Here is a 24312-nt window from a genome sequence, read left to right as displayed (position 1 = left end):
GGCAGCGTTACTTAATCCAAGGTATAAAAGAGAAATTGTGCATTGGGGAGTTTTTAACCTAAGCTGGTAGAAATAAGCTTAGGGGGTCTTTTATGAGGGTCTCCACATCTGTACCCTAAAGTTCAGAGTGGGGAGGTAACCCTGACAAGTCCCATTGAAAGAAACTGAAGTATGTGTATGGGGATGGACTATACGCAGTCGAGAACATGTTTGTGAACCCCAACGGGAATCCAAAGCGCACCCTGTCTTTAAAGCAACCCCAATTGAACAGATGATTGGAAAAATCATTTGGTTTGTGGATGGTAGCTCATTTTACACCAAAGGAATGTGAGTCACTGGCTTTGTAGGGATTTGCTTAACTGGAAACCTGCAAAGAGTTAACTTCTTTGAGTATAAATTAATCAAAGCAGGAACACGGTCTGCAGAAGTGTCAGCGGTCTTGGAAGTTTTAGCTAGAATGAAGAACAAGCAAACAGAACTAATAACAGGAACTGATTCAGATTACGTTTACAAGGGAATCACTATCTACCTACTGTGGTGGAATAGTGTAGTTTTTACAGGAACTGACGGATCCGAAATTAAACACAAGACTTTATGGTAGCAAACAGAGAAATTGGCAGGACAGTAAAAGAGGATGGTTAAAATAAAAGCCCCTAAGGGGACAGGTCTGTTGAAAAAGGGAAATGAACAAGTAGATAAATTGGCTAAGGAAGCAGCAACACTGTGGGAGCCCACCCCTGTGGCTGTAACCACCCAGGCACAGGCTAAACAAAAACAAGAAAGTGAAGAGAACAACCAGAAAGAGTTGCAGCTTTCATAGGACCTGCAAGCAAAAGATGACTTAATACAGCAGTGGATAGTGAAATGCCCCTCACAGTGGCAGGGTGTCTCATTGAGAAAGGAGGGAGACCTAATTCTGGCAAAACCACTTCTACCGTGCTTGGTCCCAAATAACTTCGGATCGCTGGGTCTTCTGCATGGTGGAAGTGGGATACTCTCTCCAGTTCTTCTCCTACCCTCCCTCCCACTCCCTTCCCCATCCCTCTTCAGGGACGTCTCTCATGAGTAGCTCCTTATCCAGGAAGTGCAGGAGCTACTCGCCATGGGAGCGGTGGAGGAGGTTCCTCAGGAGCTAAGGGGCAAGGGATTCTGCTCCCAATACTTCCTAATCCCCAAGGTCAAGGGGGGGGTTTCAGACCCATTCTAGATCTACACGGACTCAACAAATTCATGGTAAAGTTAAAGTTCCGCATGGTCTCCCGGGGCACTATTATCCCCTCCCTGGATCTGGGAGACTCGTACGCCGCCCTTGACATGAAGGTTGTGTACTTCCACAAAGCGATTCATCCAGTGCACAGGTGCTTCCTATGCTTTGTGGTCAACCACAAGCATTACCAATTCACTGTCCTTCCGTTCGGCCTCTCAACAGCCCCCCTGAGTGTTCACCAAGTGCATATCAGTCGTGGCTGCTTTCCTCCATCGACAGCAGGTGCAACCCCATGGAATTTCTGTGCTCAGAACAAGTAAGGGATATTCTCCTTGGGAGCAGAAGCCCTCCACTAGAGCCACCTATCTGGCAAAGTGGAAAAGATTCTCATGTTGGTGTGACCAATGTTGTACACCCCCTCTCCAGGCGCCTGTACCTCTCATATTAGAGTGCCTCCTACACCTGAAACAGCAAGGCCTAGCAGCATCCTCCATTAGGGTACACCTCACTGCTATCTTGGCCTTCCACCCAGGGTGGATCCATTTTCGCCAACCCTATGGTTGGTCTCTTCCTCAAAGGTCTGGACCACCTACATCTCCAGATCTGGCAGCCTGCCCCTGTGTGCAACCTTAATATGGTTCTCTCCAGGCTCCTGGGGCCCCCATTCAAACCACTGGCAACTTGTCCCTCCTGTATCTGTCTTGGAAGTTCGCAGATGTAAGAACGACCAGGAAAGCTAAGAGGGTGTCTGAGCTAAAGGACCTCACCTCTGACCCACCTTACACAGTTTTCCACAAGAGTAAGATGCAACTCAGGCCTCACCTGGCCTTTCTCCCCAAGGATCAGGACATTTTCCTACCCATCTTTTACCCTAAGCCTCATGCCAGTAACCAGGAGCAGAGGCTACACCCCCTTGATGTTTGATGAGCACCTGCTTTCTACATAGAGCACACTAAGCCATTGAGAAAGTCGAGCCAGTTGTTCATAACTGTGGCAGACCAGATGAAAGGGATCCCGGTCTCATCTCAAAGAATATCCTCCTGGATCATGTCATGCATCCGCATATGCTACGAGCTGGCCAAAGTACTGGCCCCAACTCTTACAGCACACCCCAGGAGGGTCCAGGCCTTGTCAGTTACATTCTTGGCCCAGGTCCCAATCCAAGAAATCTGCAGGGAAGCAACTTGGTCCTTGGTGCATACCTTCACCTCTCACTATGCCATCATCCGGCACGCCAGAGATGACACAGCTTTCGGTAGAGCAGTGCTACAATCAGTGTTTCCTTAACTCCGACTCCACCACCTAGGGAAGGCTTGGGAATCACCTACGGTAATTGGAATCAATATGAGCAATCACCTGAAGAAAAAACGGTTACTCACCTTTTGTAACTGTTGTTCTGCCAGACATGTTGCTTATATCCATTCCAAACCGCCTGCCTTCCCCTTTGTCGGAGTAACTGGCAAGAAGGAACTGAGGAGGTGCCGGGTTGGCAGGGTCATATATTGAGTGCCATGAAGGCACCACTCCAAGAGGTGCTGCTAGGGGAAAAACATTCCGATGTCTGTGGATGTGGCGTGTGCACGTCCTACTTGGAATGGATATGAGCAACACATCTCGAAGAACAATAGTTATGAAAGGTGAGTAACTGTTTTTTCAATCGTCCTCCTCAGAGGTATAAGGTGGCAGATTTGGCCCAGTCACTCCTGCATCATGAAGGAAAGGGCAGCAGTGCCAAATTCCAGTGAGTGGCATTGTGGTCTTGTGTGACTGGATGGCGGTCAAGCTAACTTTGCCACTGCAGGCAGCTGCTCAGAGATGTGCCACCGTAGACAACTGCCTATATTGCATGTACCTAAAGCAGCCTCTGCCAGCACCTCACCTGATGGATGGTGTCCTGTCTTATTCCTGGACACACTAGACAGGCTGGCAGCTGGGATTAGCAAAAGGCTGTGCGCACCGGTGCTCTCTGTCCCCGGCAGGCGCGGGGCTGCAGCTTAGCCGGAGAGAAGCTGTGGGCCAGCGCCTGCCAGGGACAGAGAACTCCAGGGCTGCGGGCGCTAGTGCGCTCTGTCCACGGCAGGTGTGGGGCCCGCCTAGTGACCAGCAGGGGAAAGATGCCAGGGCCCCCCGCCTGCTGGGGATAGAGTACTCCGGGGTTGCAGGCTGCACAGCTTTTCTCAGGCTTCTTGCTGTACTGCCCAGAACTGCTGCCAAAAAAACAACAACAAAAATGCTCTGACTCTGCAGAATGGACCGAATGCTGCCGCGTAACATGTGCTGACACAGGCACCTGCTTGCTCCACTGGTGCCTGGAGCCAGCCCTGTATGTGAGTATTCTTCCTGCACTGATACTGCTGTTTTCTTGTGCTTTGCAATTTATTATTTTTTTTAACATTTTGCTCCAAATTGAGTGGTTCAAATAAGAGACAAAGTACGTATTATTTCAACCCAGAGTAGGAAGAATATTAAATGATGTTTTTCATATTATTTAATGTACAAATACAAAATAAGCCTTGAAAAATTGTTGGCGCCCGCCACACTTTTCTGAAAACATGAATGTGCTACTGGCCACAAAAAGGTTGGGGACCACTGCATTAACCATTCAATATCCCGTTTTACTACTACAGGTCCCACATGACTATGTATGGCTCGGGTACAACCACCACCTCAGTTACCTCCTGAACTCCATATAGACTTGTCATACTCCATGTACCTGTATCGTTCAGCTGAACATTTGTATTTTGTTTGCCATAACAACTCTCATGGAAAGTTACCATTATTTTTAGTGTTGTTATAACATTTTAAACTGACAATGTAAGATTCAGAGGAGGTAGACACATTCATTCTTATCGTTACTGGCCTCACCCACTTAAGACTTAAGACATAGGTTTTGTCTGAATAAAACCGATATACAACTTTGTTACTTATGTCCCACTCTTTAGGTCTGAGCACATCACCTAGCCTTTTGTCCACATACCTGGCGTTGCTCTTTAACTGTGTAGCGCCCCTCTCCACCTGATTACCTCCTTTAATCCGCTTACATGTTCTGATGGGCAGGTCTGGGTTCTTTTGGATCCCGCCACCCACTCAACACAATCCAATGCCTTACAGGTCTTTCTGGATGCAGTTGCAGGGCTCATGACACTCTCTACCCTAAACAATCGTGCCAACACCATTCCTGCTCACTGAGATCTTATTCCTTTCTCTAACAGTTCTCTTTTCCTCCTTGTAAATGGGTCGACTCACCCCTGCGGCGCCTCCTGCTGGTTGCTCTGCGAATTTGGCTCAGTCCAGCCCTGGAGCACTCTCTGCAGGCTGGTGATCCACCTGTTTGTAGGCCCCCGTGTCCCTCCCTGGACCCGGTGCCCTTTTACATGGGGTGCTGCCCCCTAGCAGTACCCCTTTCTCTCGGGGTCTCCCTTTCTGTCTCAGGGAACCCCCACCCTCTATCCCTACCTTGCCTCAGTGTTTGGCTACTGCCAGTCATTGTCTAGCCCCACACTCTGGGGGGACTGCAGTACTACTCATCACAGGCAAAGTTGGGTTTGGACCTGCTGCCTTGGCCTACCCCTAGGTTGCCCTCTGCAACCCCCAGTACCAATTGGCCCACTGCTAGGCCGCAGCCTGGGGCTTTTTAGGCTGGAGCTCCCCGGCTCCTCAGCCTTCCCCAGCCCTGCTTCACTCAGGTATCTAGTCTCAAGCTCCTAAGCAACCAGGCCCATCTCTCTCCACAGCCAGAGAGAGACTGTCTGGCTCCTGGCTTCCCTGCCTTCTTATAAGGCCCTGTTGCTCTGTTTGGGGCGTGGCCCCCAGCTGCAGCCACTTCCCCAATCAGCCTAGCCTGAAGGCTGTCTTCTCAAGCCCTGCCAGGCCACTTTTTAAACCCCTTCGGGCAGGAGCAGGGTCCACCCTGCTACACTCCTCCTCCCGGACTTCTCGCAGCAATTGATGGAATTCTGGAGGACTGTCCAAGCCGTCTACAAGTTTCAATTTCATAATTAGAAAGTCATCATAAATGGCACCTCGTATGACCTGTTCTAGTCGTACTCGGTGTTCCTTGCTCCTCTCAATGCCTTTACGGCGGATGCACAGCTGAAGGGACGGTTCCAATCTGTGAAGATAGGAAGATAGTTTTTCACCTGGCTGTTGGTAACAGGAACGAAATTGAAAGTAGAGGTCTTCCCCTGTCTCTAGGCTCCCAAAGGCATCCTCCATGGCCGAGAGATAGTCATCAACAGTGGCAACCGGCTTGCTGGCCTTTAATGCACATATTACATTCCCTGCAGGTCCTCGCAGGCTTTCTGCAACACGTTTTCTCTTTTCAGCCTCACTACATTGCCATTCCTGCATCACCTGATTTAGTTGATGCCTCCAAGTGTCATAGTCATCTTCCCCTACAGGCACTGGTTTAATACCTGAAAAGTACTTCAGCTTTCTGTAAGGACCCAATTCATATGCTGTCTTTATGGACTCCCCTATTGCTTGTCCCATAGCAAAAATTATTTGGTCCGTAGAACTGGAGGGAGGTACAGGACTACTTCCCAAAAGAGTCCTTAATTCAATCATGGTCTTCCCTTCCTGCCTAAGAAAGTCTCTCAATTTGGACTGAAAATTGATAGGTTCAGATGGTGGGGCAGGTGTGGAGGGAAAATGTGCTTGTGCTTGTATGGTCACCTTCCATCCATCCTTCTCTCCATCTGGCAGAATTACATGGGGAGTCACCACAGTAGACAGTATAATCTTGCTCTCTACAAGAAGGGATAAAGTAGCTTCCCCTTTTGCTTGCATTTGACTCCGAACCACACAGGTTCCCCATTCTTTAACATTAGCAATCTCATCTTCAATTCTTCTAACTTCCCATTCAATGGGTACATTCGTGAGCAGGAAGTGGCGTTCAGGGTCAGCCCCCTCCAGCTCACACCAAGTCACAAGCCTCTTCTGGTAATCCATACTGGGAATTTACGTAATTTCCCAGGAAGACAGCAGGGGTGTATATAAGGTCTGAGTTTAAAAGACGGGATCCCAGCGGTGCCTCCAATGTAGCGCCCCTCTCCACCTGATTACCTCCTTTAATGGCAATCCGCTTACATGTTCTGATGGACAGGTCTGGGTTCTTTTGGATCCCGCTGTTGGTGTCACTAGGCATAAATCTAGGTAACTTGGGGGGAGTGGAAGACCACAAGTGTCAATGAGGCCCCTGCTCTGGGTCTAAGTGAGCCACAGTAACTCCATTTTGGAAACTTTAACCAACCTACATGCTAACAGCCTAAAAGCAGAATATGTGAGAGTCAGCTTTTCTAGCAAACAGCTGCAGTCCTGCTTAAACTAGCAAAAGTAGTGATAAGGTGGGGAGGAAAGGGGGAGAAGTCTTCATGTGCCTGAGCTGACAAGGCCAATAGATAAATATGCGAATGAGAACAGTTCTAACAAGCTACATTATAGTGTTAAGTGTAACTGTTGCAAGGGGGAGGGAGGAAGGGGGAAAAACAAGGGGGGTATAAATGCTGGGACCCCGCCTGCGCGCGGGTGTGCAGGATTTGAGAATGCTTTTTCTCCCTGGCACCTTATTTGGGCTCAAATAAACGTGGTTTGCTTCTCCACCCTGGTGTGTTAATTAGTGCGACGCACACTGGGCAACGAACCTTCACTGTTGCTCTCCTCGGGCCCTTTGAGCCAGCAACACCGCCACCCACTCAGCAGGGTGAATCTTTTTTCTTTTTTGGTTATGAAATTAGTTGGCGGTGCCTCCACCCCCCTCGCTCCTTCCTGGCAGGGTCACCAGGGCAGCTTGGGCGGAAAATTCTAACTACAGAGGAATCCCCACTTATCTGCCAGATAGTTGGAGACTTCCAAGAAATAGCACAACACATAAAAATATATTCAACACAACAATTATATTAAACAGGCAACAAATACAACATAACAGGGGAAACACTATTTTTAGGGTCACCGGTGCCCACACTTAAAATACCCGTGTCTGGATGTAACAAATGTAAAACTAGTGTCCTGTTGGTACGCGTACCTTGCTGGGGCCCTTGATGACCTATACAATTCTCTGCAGAGGTGTAGCAGTGCGGCTGACTGGGTTCAGTACAGCCCAAAAGACCCACAAGTGGGAGGAGGTGGTGAATCCCTCCACAGGTGTAATAAGCGGTAGATTATAAAATCCTCAAACCCTCACTCCCTGGCTTGAGGACACAGTTCAGGGAGTAGAGGGTCCCCAAAACAAATTCCCTGACTGACTAACTAACTAAAGACAAGGCACTCACGGATTCCACAAATGATCTTCAGGGTTGAGGATGACGCTGGACGATTCCAGGGGCTGCTGTCCGCTGGCAGGGATGCTCCTCAGGCAGGAATCAGCCTTGGACTAGCAGTGCTGACCATGTGGGGACTGGTCTCACCAGGGGAGCTGGAGGTGAACCCAGCCTGGCTGGGGAAATTTCTCAGCAAATGTAACAATTGGGAATCATCCGTGGGGAAGGAAAACCCAGCTGAGGGATCTGCGGTCAGGTCCTTAGAGGCCAGTTCTCAGGGGGAACCCTGCTTGCAGGCCTGGGACTCACCAGCCCCCCTCACAGCCAGTTCGGCCCTTGCCCTGGCTGGCTCCAGCATCTCCTCAAAAAATGGCTTCTTCCCTCTCTTCCACTCCCTGGGAGGGGCATCTCCACTCCCTATTGGTTGCTGGGCAGACTCTGAGTTTGCCTTGGCTCCTCCTCCCTGAGCTGCCAGCAGACAGAGCTCCAGGACTCTAAGTAATCTGCTTGGGGGTTACAACTGAATCGCCAATTGCCTTCGGATCATACTGATGGTCTTTAGTAGCATATTCATAAAATGGTCCATTAACACTCTAGGTTGGTAGTTATCAGGTGTTAAACCCCTTCCCCAGCCACCATTGTTCGGGTATTTTCATGGTCCTACTCATCATCACTTTGTGGGGGGTGTGCCCATGTGTGGCAACAGTTGATATCAAAACCATAAAAATTACTGATAGCTTCTGCGTGTAATTACTGCCACTTCTTCCTTTGTGTCTACCAGGCTTGTTGTTTTCCTTCACAGCAGCTATCTTTTTCCTCTGCCAGTGGCCTGGGAATGCCTCTCAGCAGCTCAAAAACTTCTCAACTTGTCTTCTAGTTCTCCAATAGTTATTGTCCTTAGATTGACTGCTCCTAAAGTCGCCTTTAATGTAGGTGAAAGCCCTTGGATAAACACTTCTTTAAACACCATGTGTAGGGCTCAGCACCCTTCTATACCCTAGTGTCGCTAGGCAGCCTACCTGGGGTCAGGTGACCCTTCCCACCTTAAGTTTCTCACCACTGGCCCTGTTACTAGGCAGATTTCAGGACAAGGGCAAGAAAAGGGCGAGTAGGAGAGGGACCAATATGGAGGGTGAACCACCATATGAAAAAACCCACCGTGGCCTAAGATGCCTTGGGCGGGCTGTGAGGATGTGGATGTGGGTGGGAGGGAGGATGACCATGCCCCCCCCACCGACTACAGCACCCTGGGCAGTTTCCCCCCCATAAAGGCAGCTCTGCCCCACACAAAAGGAATGACCCCACCCATACCATGCCACCCTCACTTCTTCACTGCTGCTGGTGGCAATGCTGCCTTCAGATTTGGGCTCCAGTCAGCAGCCACCGCTCTCCAGCCACCCAGCTCTGAAGGCAGTGCCGCCGCCAGCAGCAGCGCAGAAGTAATGTTGGCAATATCATGGTCATAAAATACCCCAAAATCCACTTTTTGGTCAGGACCCCCATGGTTTCATCACCGTGACATTTCAGATTTAAATATCTGAAACCATGACATTTACACTTTTAAAAATCCTCTGACCGTGAAATTGACCAAAACACACCACACGTTTGGTAAGGCCCTAGTCACGAGATGCTTGGAAAGTAACAATTCTGAGGCCAATTGCATTTTTTTTTTAAATCACCCTGAAGGTTATGCTGGAGGGAAGACTGGGGGGGTCTGGTGGCAGCAGGGTTGGACTGGGGTCAGGAGACCTGGCTCCATTGCATGGTGACTGTTCACTGGTGTCCCCATCGATAAAATGGATATAATGACATTGTAGATGAGCAGACTCACCCCTGTGGCGCCTCCTGCTGGTGACTCCTGGGAGTTAGCTTGTTCCAGCTCTGGAGCACCCTCTGCAGGCCAGCGATCCACCTGTCCTCTGGCCCCCGTGTCTCTCCCTGGACCGAGTGCCCCTTTATCTGGGGTGCTGCCCCCTGGCAGTAATCCCTCAGTCTCAGGGTCTCCCCTCCCTGGGGAACCCCCACCCACTATTCCCACCTCACCTCAGTATAAGGCTACTGCCAGTCATTGCCTAGCCCCCATACTCTGGGGCAGACTGCAGTATCAGCCACTCATCACTGGCAAGGAGGGTTTGGACCTGCTGCCTTGGCCTACCCCTGGGCTTCCCTCTGCAACCCCCAGTACCCCTTGGCCTTCTGCTAGGCCACAGCCTGGGGCTTTCCAGACAGGAGCTCCCCAGCTCCTCTGCCTTTCCCCAGCCCTGCTCCACTCAGGTACCCCGTGTCTAGCTCCCTGCAGCCAGGCCCTTCTCCCTCTACAGGCAGAGGAAGAGTCTGTTTGGGCTCCTGGCTCACAGCCTCTTATAGGGGCCAGCTGGGCCTGATTGGGGCATGGCCACAGCAGAGCCTGCTTCCCCCAATCAGCCCAGGCTTCTTGCCCCAGCCCCAGCCCTCTCCTGGGCTGTTTTACGCCCTTCAGGGCAGGAGCAGGGGACCACCCTGCTACAGACATTGATCTCCTTTATAAAGCATTGTGAGATCTGCTGATGAAGAGCAGGGGGCATTACATATATTAGACCTCACTGACTTGAACCTGTTTAGGCTTCTGACCTCTATGTGCATTAAGGAAGAGCTTTCAGCCCCGCTTTACAGGTGGGGAGCTGAGACCCGGCGGGGTGGGTCACACAGGTGCTCACGGGTAGAGCAGGGAGTTGACCATGTTTCCTGCACTGGGCCCTAACCACCATAACCATCTTTCTTCTGTATTCCTAGTGCAATTCATGGTCTTGCAATTGATCTATTGGCACATAGGCATCACCAGACTGGATCAAGAGCAGGGAGCCCATCTAGCCTGGTATGATTGGTGGTGTGTATCGTAGGCCTGGGAAGGCTATGCCTCTCCAAAGAGCCTCTCCTGGCCCCACCCACGCTGCACCCTGAAGCCCCCTCCTGCTTTCCTCTTCCCCCTTGGCCCCAGCCCAGGCAGGCTGCTCCTCTTCTAGGAAGCTTGCCAGGGCTGGAGCTGGGGCTAGGGCGGCTGGGACTTGGGGTGGCTAGGGCCGCCCAGAGCTGGGGGGCCCCTGGGCATTGAGGCCATAGTGACCAGCACTCCACTGCTTGAGGTGTTGGCGCTGCCCGCCCTGTGCTGGGAGGAGGAGCTGGGGGTGCTGGGACTGGGTCCGCAGTGTCCGGAGCTCCGGGACTCATGGTGCTAAGGGTCAAGCCAGGGCCGGCTCTGGCTTTTTTGCCGCTCCAAGCAAAAAAAAAAAGAGGGAGGAGTGGCGCCAGAGCGGGAAAGCAGGGGAAAAAAAAGAAAAGAAAACACGGTGCAGCTAAAGCGGCAAAGCAGGGGGGGGGGGAAACAAAAAAACCCACAGGGTGGCTGGAGCCAGGAGACTCCCTGTGCTGCAGAGTGCGCGCCCGGTCTAGTGGGGGGGAGGGGGAGGGACGGGGGGAGAGAGAAGGGGGCGGCCAGCACGTCAACGGGGAGCGCACCCCGCGGCCCCGATCGCCGCGCCGCCTGCCGGGAGGGCTCTGCGCTGCTCCGGTCGGCGGGGAGGGAAGGACGCGGGCTGCCCTGCCGAGTTTGCTGCAGGGTGCTGCCCTCCTCCGCCCTTTACAGGGCAGCCAGAGCAGCAAACAAACAAAAACAAAAAGCGTCAGTGCCGCCCTAGGATGGGACGGAATGCCACCCCCTAGAATCTGCCGCCCCAAGCACCAGCTTGCTCAGCTGGTGCCTGGAGCCGGCCCTGGGTCAAGCTGCACAGCACTCCGGGGCTGAGGGGTGCTCACCCCCGTCCGCCCAGTGCTTTGGGGCTGGGGAACTGGGGCTGAAGGTGCTTGGGTGGCCCGGGGATGGGGGTGGGGAGAGCTGGCAGACATGAGGGGGCCCTCTCGGCTTCCGGGGGGAAAGAGGGGCGGGAGGGGCAGGAGGGGCTGGCCCTTGGTAAGAAGGAGTGGGCCAGCCTGGGGGCTATCCTCTCAGCCCTTGGTTCCCCCACTACCCACGCCTGGTATCCCATCTCAGACAGTGGCCACTATCACCGCTTCAGAGGAAGGTGTAAGGGGGACCCATTTGGAAATCATAATTAGGCCCTTGACCCTCAGCCTCACTGACATCCAGTGGCAGAGTTCCCCTGACTAAATCTGTGCTGTGTAAGTTTTGGTGACATGCGCCAGGTGCTTTCCAGAGATGCAAGAAGGGACGGCCCTTGCCCTGAGGAACTTACAGGATAAGGGTGGACAGAGAGACAGGCAGGAGCCAGGGAAGGGGAACAGCCAAATGCCAATCAGCAGATTCACTAGAGACAGCCCGGCAGAGAGGGACTGAAGTGTGCACAGGGTTGGAGCCTATGGGATTGGCTGTGGGAGGCTGTACCATGCATAGGCGCCTGCCTGGAGGGGGCACAGCCGTGGCTGTACCAGCTGCAGACAAAGCTGGGACATGGGCCAAGCAGGAGTCATGGCAGATAAGACTGAGGACATGGGTGGGTTTGTGGGTGCAGATGACTGTACAAAGGGGAGATTAGGTTGGGACATAGATCAACAGGCGGAGTTATTGGACAAGGGCAGACAAGGCCGGGGATGTGGGCGGGGTGAGGGGCACGGATGACTGTACAAGGGCAAACAAAACCTGAATCATGGACGGCGCAGGGGCTGTGGTGACCAGGGGTTATGAAGCTCAGCCGGAGATAAGCAGGGAGCCTCACTGTGCCTGGGCTTTGCCACCTGTGGGGCTCCATGGTTTGGTTCCAGCAACCTCTGCAGAGTTTCCTCAATTTAAACATTAGGGTCATTTCTGATGAGCTTCCTCAATCTAGTTAATTTCCCTTTTCCTAGTCCCAGAGCTAGTTCTGGGCACAGTTCCATTCTTCGGTGTGTGGAAGCTTATTATATAAGGCCAGATCCTTAGCTGGCGTAAATGGGTATATTGACCTCAGTGGAGTGATGCTGATTTTCACCAGCTGGGGATCCAGTCCCATTGACTCCAATGGAAAGATGCTGTTTTATATCAGTGGGAGATCTGGCCCCCTTGTGGTCATTCTTAGGCCTTTTCTACACTGTACTGGTATGAACTAAACTGTTAATTTAAATTGACTCTGTTATCCGAGGTTAAACACACCCTCCTGTGGATTCTTTTCGTCCAGCATAAGAGTGACCTTTATTCAGTTTATTTTATGTCACTTTGGAAGGGGTTTAGGCTAAACAGAACAAGTTTGTCCATATATGGGATTAGATGGGGATAACAAGACCTGTATCGGCATACAGACTTATTGGCATAATTTGGTAACACTTTCCCATACAGACAAGCCGTTAGTCAGTGGCTCATCTACAGTTTCTTCTTCAACCAACTCCGAGCCTCGTTCATACTCCCCACAGATGTCTTTGTTTGGGTGGAGAGTTTCACTGTGTCCTGCAGGGGGTGCTTTGTACGTCTGGGGTCAGTGCTGGGGGAAGGGAGGGAAGGGAGGGATACATACACGTCTATATATCTTGAGGATGAAGGGCCAGAAACGTAGCTGGTTTAAAGCAGTGTAACTCCATATACTTTCATGGAGCTCCACGGACTTATACCAGCTAAGGACCAAGCCCCTGATTTTTCCTGGCTATCAGAACATATGGTGAAGGGAATATTGTATTACAACACTGATAATTTGTAATCATGAACCTAACCCCCTTCAACATGAATGATCCAGCAGGCCCAAGAGAATGGAGATATACAGAACATTTTTGAACCGCAGTTTGGCCTATGGAGGCCACTTCTCTGGTTTCACACCAGATGCTCCTCTTTTTGGCTGGTTTGTCTCTCATCCAGTAGTGGTAAAAACTGGTTGGTTTTTTTTCCCGTATCAAACAGGAGATCCCATTTTGAAGACTGCTCTTCTCTGCCTCTCCAGTATGACTTTGTATACCTGCTACACTCAAGATCAGGCCAGTGGGAGCAGGACTCTCTCAAAAAAGGCATCTCCTATGCAGTGTGATCTTGCACGTACCATGCGGATGAAGTCACGCTGGCAGGGGTGAGGTAATGCAGGCAGGGGTGGGCACATGCCATTCCCAAAAGTGCGGGGAAGTGTGGTATTCCAGGAACGTGTTAGTAGACACCGTAGCTTGGCCCAACCTGTAAGAAAATGAAGCTTCATCGCACAGAGTTCTCCAACTGTCCAAGGAAGACAGATGACCATTACTGGAGATTCAATACTCCAAAGAATTGAAAGAACGTTCTGCAAGAGATAAGAGGACAAAAGGATAGTGCGCTGCCCTCCCAGAGCCAAGACACAAGGTATCACTCTAAAATTGGACAGGCTTTGGAATTCGCCAGGCAACCATTGGTGATGGTTCCTATCAGCATTAATGTCACTGCACTGCGGGATATCTCACAGACAGTAGATGACTTCTGGGCACTTGGAAGAGTGCTGAAGAAGAAGAATGTCCAAGCCATATTCGAAAAAATCCTTCCTGTCCCATGAGTCAAGGAAGACAGAACACAGAAGATTATGGAAGTGAATTGTTGGCTAAGTATGTGATGGAGGGTTGTGGTTTTATAGAAAAAATGGCCCACCTTCTCTGAGGAGACAGGTGTGTTTAGTGTGGATAGCCTCCACCTGAGTAGAAGGGGGACCACTCTTCTTGGGGTTGTCAGAGTTGGTTTGAGATGGGGTATATTTGACCTACTGGGGGCCTCACAGCCCTCCTGCAACCTACTCCCATCCAGACTCAAGAAACAGCGGGCTCAGAGAAGAAGAGCAGAGAAGGTGAGTCCTCCAAGCTTCCCTAGATAGGAGATCTGGAGCAGCCATTTTGGAAACCACAGAGACCTGGTCCTCCAAGGACTAGAAGGGTGAGCAACAGCCAGTCAGGTGCCAGCTGACCCAGATAAAAGGAGCTCCTGCTCTTAGCAGTTTCGTTCCAGGCTGAGACTAGAGCGGTGCAGAAGGGCGCTCCTATCTGGCCAAAGGAGCCTGACAATCAAGCAGAGTTTTTGGTTAGCGAACCTTACATAGTTGGGATTGCAGAGAGAGTAGAACCTGAGGATGCTGGCCCTGAGACAGGACTGGAGATAATAGGGTGTCATAGGTTTATTCCCCACTTTGAACTTTAGAGTCCACAAGATGGGGACCTGCATGGGCTCCTCTAAACTTAAACCCTAGTTTAGATCTGGTACACTGCCACCAGCTAGAAGTTCCAGTGTCTAGCACACTCCCTGTTCCCCCCAAACTTTCCCTGGGGAACACAGATCCCAACTTCCTTGGATCTTAACACAAAGGGAAATAATCCATTCCCCCCCACCTTCTTCCCCCTCCCCTAGTCCTTGGGAGAGATAACCTTGATCCGAACTCCTTGAATCAAAACAAAGAGGGATTCCCTCTCCCCCTCCCTTCCCCTGAAAATCCAAACAAGGGAAGAAATCAATCAGATTCTAAAAGGAAAAGGATTTTATTAAAAGAAAGAAAGTACACTATCTCTGTGACTCCAGGATGAAAAAAGTTACAGGGTCTGACTTATAAACCTGGAGAGGCTTTCCCCCCCCTCCTTTCTCAGAATAATCAAAGGAATAGCAAACAGAAATAAAGATATCTTTCCAGCAACACACATTTGCAAATACAGAAATTAATTATAAGACTAATCCGCCTTTCTAATACTCACTATACTGAATAGAAGAAAATACTTCAGGAAACTTGGAGAGCTTGGATAGACGTCTGGCTTCTCTTAGATCCAAAGAGAGACTGGCAACCCAAACAAAGGACACAGACAAAGACTTCCCTCTACAGAGATTTGAAATTATCTTGTCCCTTGATTGGTCCTCTGGTCAGGTGTTCATCAGGTTACTGCTTGTTAACCCTTTACAGGTAAAAGAGACCTTAACCCTTAACTATCTGTTTATGACATGCCCCCCAAATCGCAGACAGTAGGGGAACCACACTAGCGGTGATTTCTTCCTAGAACTTTAAAATAAACAGATTAATAAAACACATGCACCATTACATATACTACTAAGTATGTAAACAACAAGATTTTTCACATTTCAAGAACACTTTTAACCATTTGATTCTGGGAAACTTTCACGAGAGAGTGCATCAGCTACTTTGTTGGAAGCTTCTGAAATGTGTTGAATTTCAAAATCAAAATCTTGGAGAGCTAAACTCCATCGGAGAATTTTTTTGTTGTTTCCCTTGGCAGTATGAATCCACTTTAGCGCAGCATGGTCGGTTTGTAGCTGGAACCGCTGTCCCCAAACATATGGGCGTAGCTTTTCCAGGGCATACACAATGGCGTAGCATTCTTTTTCACTGATGGACCAGTGGCTTTCCCTCTCAGATAGTTTCTTGCTGAGAAACACGACAGGATGGAAGTTGTGATCCGGTCCTTCCTGCATTAGAACTGCTCCTACCCCATGCTCAGATGCATCAGTGCTTACTAGGAAGGGTTTGTCAAAGTCTGGGGCCCTTAACACAGGGTCAGACATGAGCGTCGCCTTAAGCTGGCTAAAGGCTTTCTGACACTCATCAGTCCACTTAACTGTGTTGTGGAAAAATCGACCACACCTTTGAATTTTGGATCAGGCAGCCGGAGGCACTTTTATTATAGTACAAGCATGCATGCAGGGAGAGGGTTAAGCTCCCCTCTGCCTGTTACAAATTTTACCAAGCTTATAAAGGTTAAAACCGCAAATTAGCATTTACTTAAAAGTTCCTTATTTGGGAGTATCAATTGTACCATTAGCAAGCTACTTCAGTTTTCTCCCATATATGGTGTTTCCTTTTATTGTTTCTGGGCAGTTTTTGTTGGTGGTCTGCCAGTCTTAAGACCCTTTCTTCGTGCTTACATTATTCAGGCTAAAATTCATAAAGCAATCTAAAAACAAGCTGAACACTCCTTTCTTATTTCCTTCTTTTGGTTACTCATTTTCCCTGAATGCCCTCTGTACAGATAAACATATTAAAAGCAGAAATGCAAACCTTGGCTTTATATATAACAGTTGTCTAGACTATACGCCTTTGGGCCTAATACAATAAATGCTGCAAGCAAATAATAACCTAGGCTGGACAGGTGGGGCAAATTTTCCCTATCAACTGCATTTGACTGTGTTTTTCTGATTAGATCAGTTAGTGGGGCAGCGATTTGGCTGTAGTGTGGTACAAATCGCCTGTAATATCCGGCCAAGCCTAAGAAGGATTGGACCTGTTTCTTTGACCTTGGGACGGGCCACTTTTGGATAGCCTCCACCTTGGCCTGTAGGGGGTTTATTGTTCCTTGACCCACGTGGTGCCCTAGGTAAGTCACTCTGTTTTGGCCTATTTGACACTTTTTGGCCTTAACAGTTAGTCCTGCCTGCCTAATGTGCTCAAAGACCGTTTCTAGGTGTTCTAGGTGTTCGGGCCAGGAATCAGAAAAAATGGCCACATCATCGAGGTAGGCAACTGCACATTCTCCCAATCCTGCTAGTAGACCATCTACCAGCCTTTGGAAGGTGGCGGGTGCATTTCGTAGTCCGAACGGAAGCACATTAAATTCATACACCCCTGCATGGGTGATGAATGCTGACTTTTCTTTGGCGGGTTCATCTAGTGGTACTTGCCAGTATCCCTTAGTTAAATCTAAGGTAGAGATGAACTGGGCACGTCCCAGTTTCTCCAATAGCTCATCGGTGCGTGGCATTGGATAGTTGTCGGGGTGAGTTACAGCATTCAGCTTACGGTAGTCCATGCAAAAGCGTATTTCCCCATCTGGTTTGGGAACTAGAACCACTGGAGATGCCCATGCACTGTTAGAGGGGCGGATTATAGCCATCTCTAACATGTTTTGGATCTCCTGTTCAATAGCAACTTGGGCATGAGGAGACACCCGGTAGGGTGGGGTTCTAATTGGGTGAGCATTACCTGTGTCAATGGTGTGGTATGTTTGTTCAGTCCGTCCTGGGGTGGCTGAGAACAAAGGGCCGAAGCGAGTGCACAGCTCCTTGATCTGTTGCCGCTGTAGTCGTTCCAGGGTTGTGGAGAGGGTCACCTCTTCCACACCACCATTACTTTTTCCTTCGTAGTAGACAGCTTCAGGCCACTCAGTGTCATCTGCTCCCTGGGCTGTAAACTGACAAACCTGTAAGTTTCTGGCATAAAAGGGCTTTAGAGAGTTAACATGGTATACCTTAGGCTTTGAGGAAGAATTAGGAAATGTTATGAGGTAGTTAACAGCTCCCAGGCGCTCTTGGACCATGAATGGTCTTTCCCATGACGCTTCCATCTTATGGGCCTGTTGCGCCTTCAAGACCATAACCTGGTCTCCTACCTTGAAGGCACGCTCTCTGGTATGTCTATCATACCAGGCCTTTTGCTCTGCTTGAGCATCCTTTAGGTTTTCTTTAGCCAGGGCTAAAGAATGGCAGAGGGTGCTTTGTAGGTTGCTTACAAAGTCCAGAATGTTAGTTCCTGGAGAAGGCGTAAACCCCTCCCATTGCTGCTTCACCAACTGTAATGGCCCCTTAACCTCGTGGCCATACACAAGCTCAAATGGTGAGAACCCTAAACTGGGATGTGGTACAGCCCTATAGGCAAACAGCAACTGCTGCAACACTAGATCCCAATCATTGGAGTGTTCCTGTACAAATTTACGTATCATGGCCCTCAAAGTTCCATTAAACCTCTCCACCAGGCCATTGGTTTGGTGGTGGTATGGGGTGGCAACCAAGTGATTCACCCCATGAGCTTCCCACAGGTCTTTCATGGTCCCGGACAGGAAATTAGTTCCTGAATCTGTAAGGATGTCAGAGGGCCAACCTAACTTAACTGGCAAAAATGTCAGTTAAGGCCCGGCACACAGTGATAGCCCTGGTGTTGCTTAGAGCTACTGCTTCCGGCCATCTGGTAGCAAAGTCCACAAAAGTCAGTATGTATTGTTTTCCTCTGGGGGTCTTCTTTGGGAAAGGACCCATAATATCCACAGCTACTCGCTGAAATGGGACCTTAATTATGGGGAGTGGCTGGAGAGGGGCCTTGACCTGGTCTTGAGGCTTTCCTACCTTTTGGCATACTTCACAAGACCGGACATACTTGGCAACGTCCTTGCCCATCCCCTCCCAGTGGAAGGACTTCCCCAACCTGTCCTTGGTTCTGTTCACCCCAGAATGACCACTGGGATGATCATGGGCCAAGCTTAAGAGCTTTTCCCGGTACTTAGCTGGAACTACCAACTGTTTTTGAGGATGCCAGCCTTCCTGGTGTCCACCAGAAAGAATCTCCTTATATAAAAGTCCTTGTCCTACAACAAACCGGGATTGGTTAGAAGAGCTGAGAGGCGGTGGGTTGCTCCGTGCCGCCGCCCAAGCTTTCTTAAGGCTGTCATCTGCTTCCTGCTCAGTCTGGAACCGTTCCCTTGAGGTTGGAGACACCAGTTCCTCCGTAGACTGTGGACTTGGTCCCTCTGGAAGCGATGTAGGTGATGAGATTGTTTCCGCTGACTGTGAACCGCTCTCCGCTGGTGCACTAGGTGATATTTCAGGCTCTGGCTGAGCCTCTTGGGTAGGGTTGTCTGCTGCTTCTGCCAGTTCAGGCCCGCTGGCGCCCTCTGGCGATGGGGTTGCAAGCGCTGGCATCAGTGCTGGCAATGGTTCTGCCGCTGGTTGTTCTTCCAGTTTTGGGTCTGGGACTGGATGTACTATGGCTGTTGTAGTTGTTGGCATGGGATCCAGTTCCACCACCTCTGTCTGGGTCTCTGGTAACACAGACGGGGCCTTGGTGGACGGCTCAGGAACAGGGATGGGAGTGGAAGTTTGTTTGGCCTGGCTGCGGGTGACCACTCCCCCCCTCTTGGCCAGCTTCACATGGTTGGCCAAGTCCTCCCCCAGTAGCATGGGGATGGAATAATTGTCATAGACAGCAAAAGTCCACTTTCCTGACCAGCCCTTGTACTGGACAGGCAATTCAGCTGTAGGTAAGGTTACAGATTTGACATGAATGGAGAAATTGTGATTTTGACCTCTGGGTTGATGAATTTTGGGTCCACAAAGGACTGGTGGATAACTGACACGTGTGCCCCGGTGTCTCTTCACGTGGTGATCTTCTTCCCGCCCACTCTCAAGGTTTCCCTGCGCTCCGGGGGTATTTGAGAGATATCTGGGCCTGGGGATCCTTGCCGTGATGATGGTGTAATGGACTGTACTCGATTGGGGTTCTTGGGGCAGTTGGCCTTTATATGTCCCAGTTCATTACATTTAAAACATCGCCCAGCTGACGGGTCACTGGGCCGAGGTGGGTTGCTGGAGACTGGTGAGGTGGGACTGTAGGTAGTCTGAGGCTTTCCTTGGGTTGTAGCAGGGGTCTTGGGTGTCCCCCGGTGGTAGGGTTTATTGTCAGCTTGCCTCTTGTTATATTCACTCTCCTTGATAGTAGCTTTTTTCTTTTCTGCTAAGTCCACCCATCTGCCTCCAATCTCCCCTGCCTCTGTTACATCTTTGGGCTCTCTATCTAGGATGTACCATTCTATTTGCTCAGGAACACCATCTAAGAACTGTTCCATTTGCATAAGGTGGGCCAGGTCTTCTAGAGATTGAATCTTTAGTCCTGACATCCATGCATTCCAATTCTTTTTAATGTAGTAGGCGTGTCTGGGGAATGACACATCTGGTTTCTACTTTAGGGCTCTGAACCGCCGACGGACAAATAACCAGGGAGGAGTATAAAAGTATTGCTCAGGCATGCAGGAGTGAAATTAGGAAGGCCAAATCACACTTAGAGTTGCAGCTAGCCGGAGATGTTAGGAGTAACAAGAAGGGTTTCTTCAGATATGTTAGCAACAAGAAGAAAGTCAAGGAAAGTGTGGGCCCCTTGCTGAATGAGGGAGGGAACCTAGTGACAGAGGATGTGGAGAAAGCTAGTGTACTCAATGCTTTTTTTGCCTCTGTCTTCACAGACAAGGTCAGCTCCCAGACAGCTGCACTCTGCAGCACGGTATGGGGAGGAGGTGACCAGCTCTCTGTGGAGAAAGTAGTAGTTCAGGACTATTTAGAAAAGCTGGACGAGCACAAGTCCATGGGGCCGGATGCGCTGCATCCGAGGGTGTTAAAGGAGTTGGCCAATGAGATTGCAGAGCCATTGGCCATTATCTTTGAAAAATCATGGTGATCGGGGGAGGTCCCGGATGACTGGAAAAAAGCTAATGTAGTGCCGATCTTTAAAAAAGGGAAGAAGGAAGATCCAGGGAACTACAGGCCAGTCAGTCTCACCTCAGTCCCTGGAAAAATCATGGAACAGGTCATCAAGGAATCAATTCTGAACCACTTAAAGGAGGGGAAAGTGATTAGGAACAGTCAGCATGGATTCACCAAGGGCAAGTCATGCCTGACTAACCTAATTGCCTTCTATGATGAGATAACCGGCTCTGTGGATGAGGGGAAAGCAGTGGATGTGCTATTTCTGGACTTTAGCAAAGCTTTTGATACAGTCTCCCACAGTATTCTTGCCAGCAAGTTAAAGAAGTCTGGGCTGGATGAATGGACGGTAAGGTGGATAGAAAACTGGCTAGATGGTCAGGCTCAACGGGTAGTGATCAATGGTTCCATGTCTAGTTGGCAGCCGGTATCAAGTGGAGTGCCCCAAGGGTCGGTGCTGGGGCCGGTTTTGTTCAATATCTTCATTAACGATCTGGAGGATGGTGTGGACTGCACCCTTAGCAAGTTTGCAGATGACACTAAATTGGGAGGAATGGTTGATACGCTGGAGGGTAGACATAGGATACAGAGGGACCTAGTCAAATTAGAGGATTGGGCCAAAAGAAATATGATGAGGTTCAACAAGGACAAGTGCAGAGTCCTGCATTTAGGACGGCAGAATCCCATGCACTGCTATAGACTAGGGACCAAATGGCTGGGCAGCAGTTCTGCAGAAAGGGACCTAGGGGTTACGGTGGACGAAAAGCTGAATATGAGTCAACAGTGTGCCCTTGTTGCCAAGAAGGCTAATGGCATTTTGGGTTGTATAAGTAGGGGCATTTCCAGCAGATCGAGGGATGTGATCAGTCCCCTCTATTCAGCACTGCTGAGGCCTCATCTGGAGTACTGTGTCCAGTTTTGGGCCCCACACTACAAGAAGGATGTGGATAAATTGGAGAGAGTCCAGTGGAGGGCAACAAAAATGATTAGGGGGCTGGAGCACATGACTTATGAGGAGAGGCTGAGGGAACTGGGATTGTTTAGCCTGCAGAAGAGAAGAATGAGGGGGGATTTCAAAGCTACTTTCAACTACCTGAAAGGGGGTTCCAAAGAGGATGGATCTAGACTGTTCTCAGTGGTAGAAGATGACAGAACAAGGAGTAATGGTCTCAAGTTGCAGAGGGGGAGGTTTAGGTTGGACATTAGGAAAAACTTTTTCACTAGTAGGGTGGTGAAGAACTGGAATGGGTTACCTAGGGAGGTGGTGGAATCTCCTTCCTTAGAGGTTTTTAAGGTCAGGCTTGACAAAGCCCTGGCTGGGATGATTTAGTTGGGTTTGGTCCTGCTTTGAGCAGGGGGTTGGACTAGATGACCTCCTGAGGTCCCTTCCAACCCTGAGATTCTATGATTCTATGATTCTATGACGGGCATGTTCAGGTGTTAGGCCCATCCTGATTCTGGCCTCAGCTCTATCATGTACTGGTCTTCAGGGATGCTGTACCCATGGCAGGTCCTTTCAAAATTTTCCAAGAAGGCCTCAGTGTCATCACCTGCCTTGTAGGTGGGAAATTTCCTGGGATGGGAAACAGTGCCTGGAGAAGGATTGTTAGGGTTGGCTGGAACATTTGGGTTAGCCCTTGCTAATTCCAGAGCCTGCTGGTGGGCCTCCCTCTGGAGCTCCAACGCCCTCCTGTGGTCAGCCTCTTTGGCTTGTTGTTTCTCCATCTCTCTCTTGAGGGCAGCTTCTTCCCTGGCCATTTCTGTATTAATTAGTTCCATCTGTCTTTGATGTTCTTTGTCTTTTTCTATTGCTTGCATCCTAGCCAGTTCAAGTTTCTCAACTGTTTCACTGGTACTCATGTTTGTGCTTTCTGGTGCTGGCCACACCCCTCTGCAGTCAGTGCTTTGACTATGTTGCTTTAGCTCAGGTTGCTTGGTTTACAAGTTCCTATCCCTTTCTACTCCCGACTGAATAAAAAGAAAACAAAACTTTTCATTTGCAAATGGTGTTAGCTGTTTGCTGTCTGAGAAAAGACCAAAAAAACAAAACTGGTTTGTCCTGTTTCTAGCAATTGCTAATGCTCTCTCAGTGGGGGTCCTTTCTAACAAGCCTTGTTAGAAAACTTTAACACCTCTTCCCTAGCTGTTTTTTCAAGCAGCCAGAAAGAAAAAAAAATCTCTCTGCTTTGGTTTCTAAAAAAAAAACAAACCTCCCCCTGCTAGCCTGCTTTCCTGCTCTAGAAGGAGAAAATAGCTCTCAATAGCTCTTGGTTCTTAAAACCTCCCACCACTGCCTACCATGTCATAGGTTTATTCCCCACTTTGAACTTTAGCGTCCACAAGATGGGGACCTGCATGGGCTCCTTTAAACTTAAACCCTAGTTTAGATCTGGTACACTGCCACCAGCTAGAAGTTCCAGTGTCTAGCACACTCCCTGTTCCCCCCCAAACTTTCCCTGGGGAACACAGATCCCAACTTCCTTGGATCTTAACACAAAGGGAAATAATCCATTCCCCCCAACCTTCTTCCCCCTCCCCTAGTCCTTGGGAGAGATAACCTTGATCCGAACTCCTTGAATCAAAACAAAGAGGGATTCCCTCTCCCCCTTCCCTTCCCCTGAAAATCCAAACAAGGGAAGAAATCAATCAGATTCTAAAAGGAAAAGGATTTTATTAAAAGAAAGAAAGAAAGTACACTATCTCTGTAACTCCAGGATGAAAAAAGTTACAGGGTCTGACTTATAAACCTGGAGAGGCTTCCCCTCCCCCTCAGAATAATCAAAGGAACAGCAAACAGAAATAAAGATATCTTTCCAGCAACATACATTTGCAAATACAGAAATTAATTATAAGACTAATCCGCCTTTCTAATACTCACTATACTGAATAGAAGAAAATACTTCAGGAAACTTGGAGAGCTTGGATAGACATCTGGCCTCTCTTAGATCCAAAGAGAGAACGGCAACCCAAACAAAGGACACAGACAAAGACTTCCCTCCACAGAAATTTGAAATTATCTTGTCCCTTGATTGGTCCTCTGGTCAGGTGTTCATCAGGTTACTGCTTGTTAACCCTTTACAGGTAAAAGAGACCTTAACCCTTAACTATCTGTTTATGACATAGGGCCTAGTAGGAAGAGGTCTAGGGACAATAGCAATGACGAATTGAAGTGAGTAGTGTGTGGCTGCGGTGCATAGTGTGGAAAAACAAAACTCCACTCTCAGGTTGGAAGCAACAAAATCAGAGACAGCTTTATTCAAGCAATTGCATGGGAAGAATACAGCTGGCAGAGAACATCTCTGCCTCAGTTTCTCCAAAGTACCAGCAAAATCACACAAGCATTTATACCTTTGTGACGTGCATTAATTAAAATCATCTCCATTTTATTTAGACTATTTGCTCTCTATTCCAGTATTTTCTCACTTTCTCTTCTCAAAACATCGTTATCTCAAGGCGAGGTCACGCTGACTATTCTGCTGTTTTCCACTCGTTTCTGATGTGAGCCCTGCTTCTACAGGTCTCGCGATTTTAGGCTAAGACTTAGCTCAACAGTTGTTCTGTCTCTGACACTTAAATGGATGCACTTAAACCCTCTCTTTCTTTCCCTGCTTCCACAATAGGGTCTCTGCGTTGGAGCCCAGAGTAGTCGGCGGGCCCAGGTTCCTCTACCGGCCACAGGTAAAGTGACATAAACCCCAATAATG

General features: G+C 49.4%; 1 protein-coding gene across 1 annotated transcript in view; it reads left to right on the top strand.

The window, feature by feature from the left end:
* Nucleotides 1-24312, top strand: part of LOC120391410 — a 108644-nt gene that overhangs the window by 23778 nt on the left and 60554 nt on the right. Inside the window, exon 2 of the mRNA XM_039515076.1 lies at nt 24229-24286. Coding sequence (XP_039371010.1) covers nt 24229-24286 — 58 coding nt within the window. The remainder of the gene's footprint in view (nt 1-24228; nt 24287-24312) is intronic.

This window comes from Mauremys reevesii, linkage group 25, assembly GCF_016161935.1.
Source record: "Mauremys reevesii isolate NIE-2019 linkage group 25, ASM1616193v1, whole genome shotgun sequence".
NCBI lineage: Eukaryota > Metazoa > Chordata > Testudines > Geoemydidae > Mauremys > Mauremys reevesii.
This window is presented reverse-complemented; position numbering and strand designations above follow the sequence as displayed.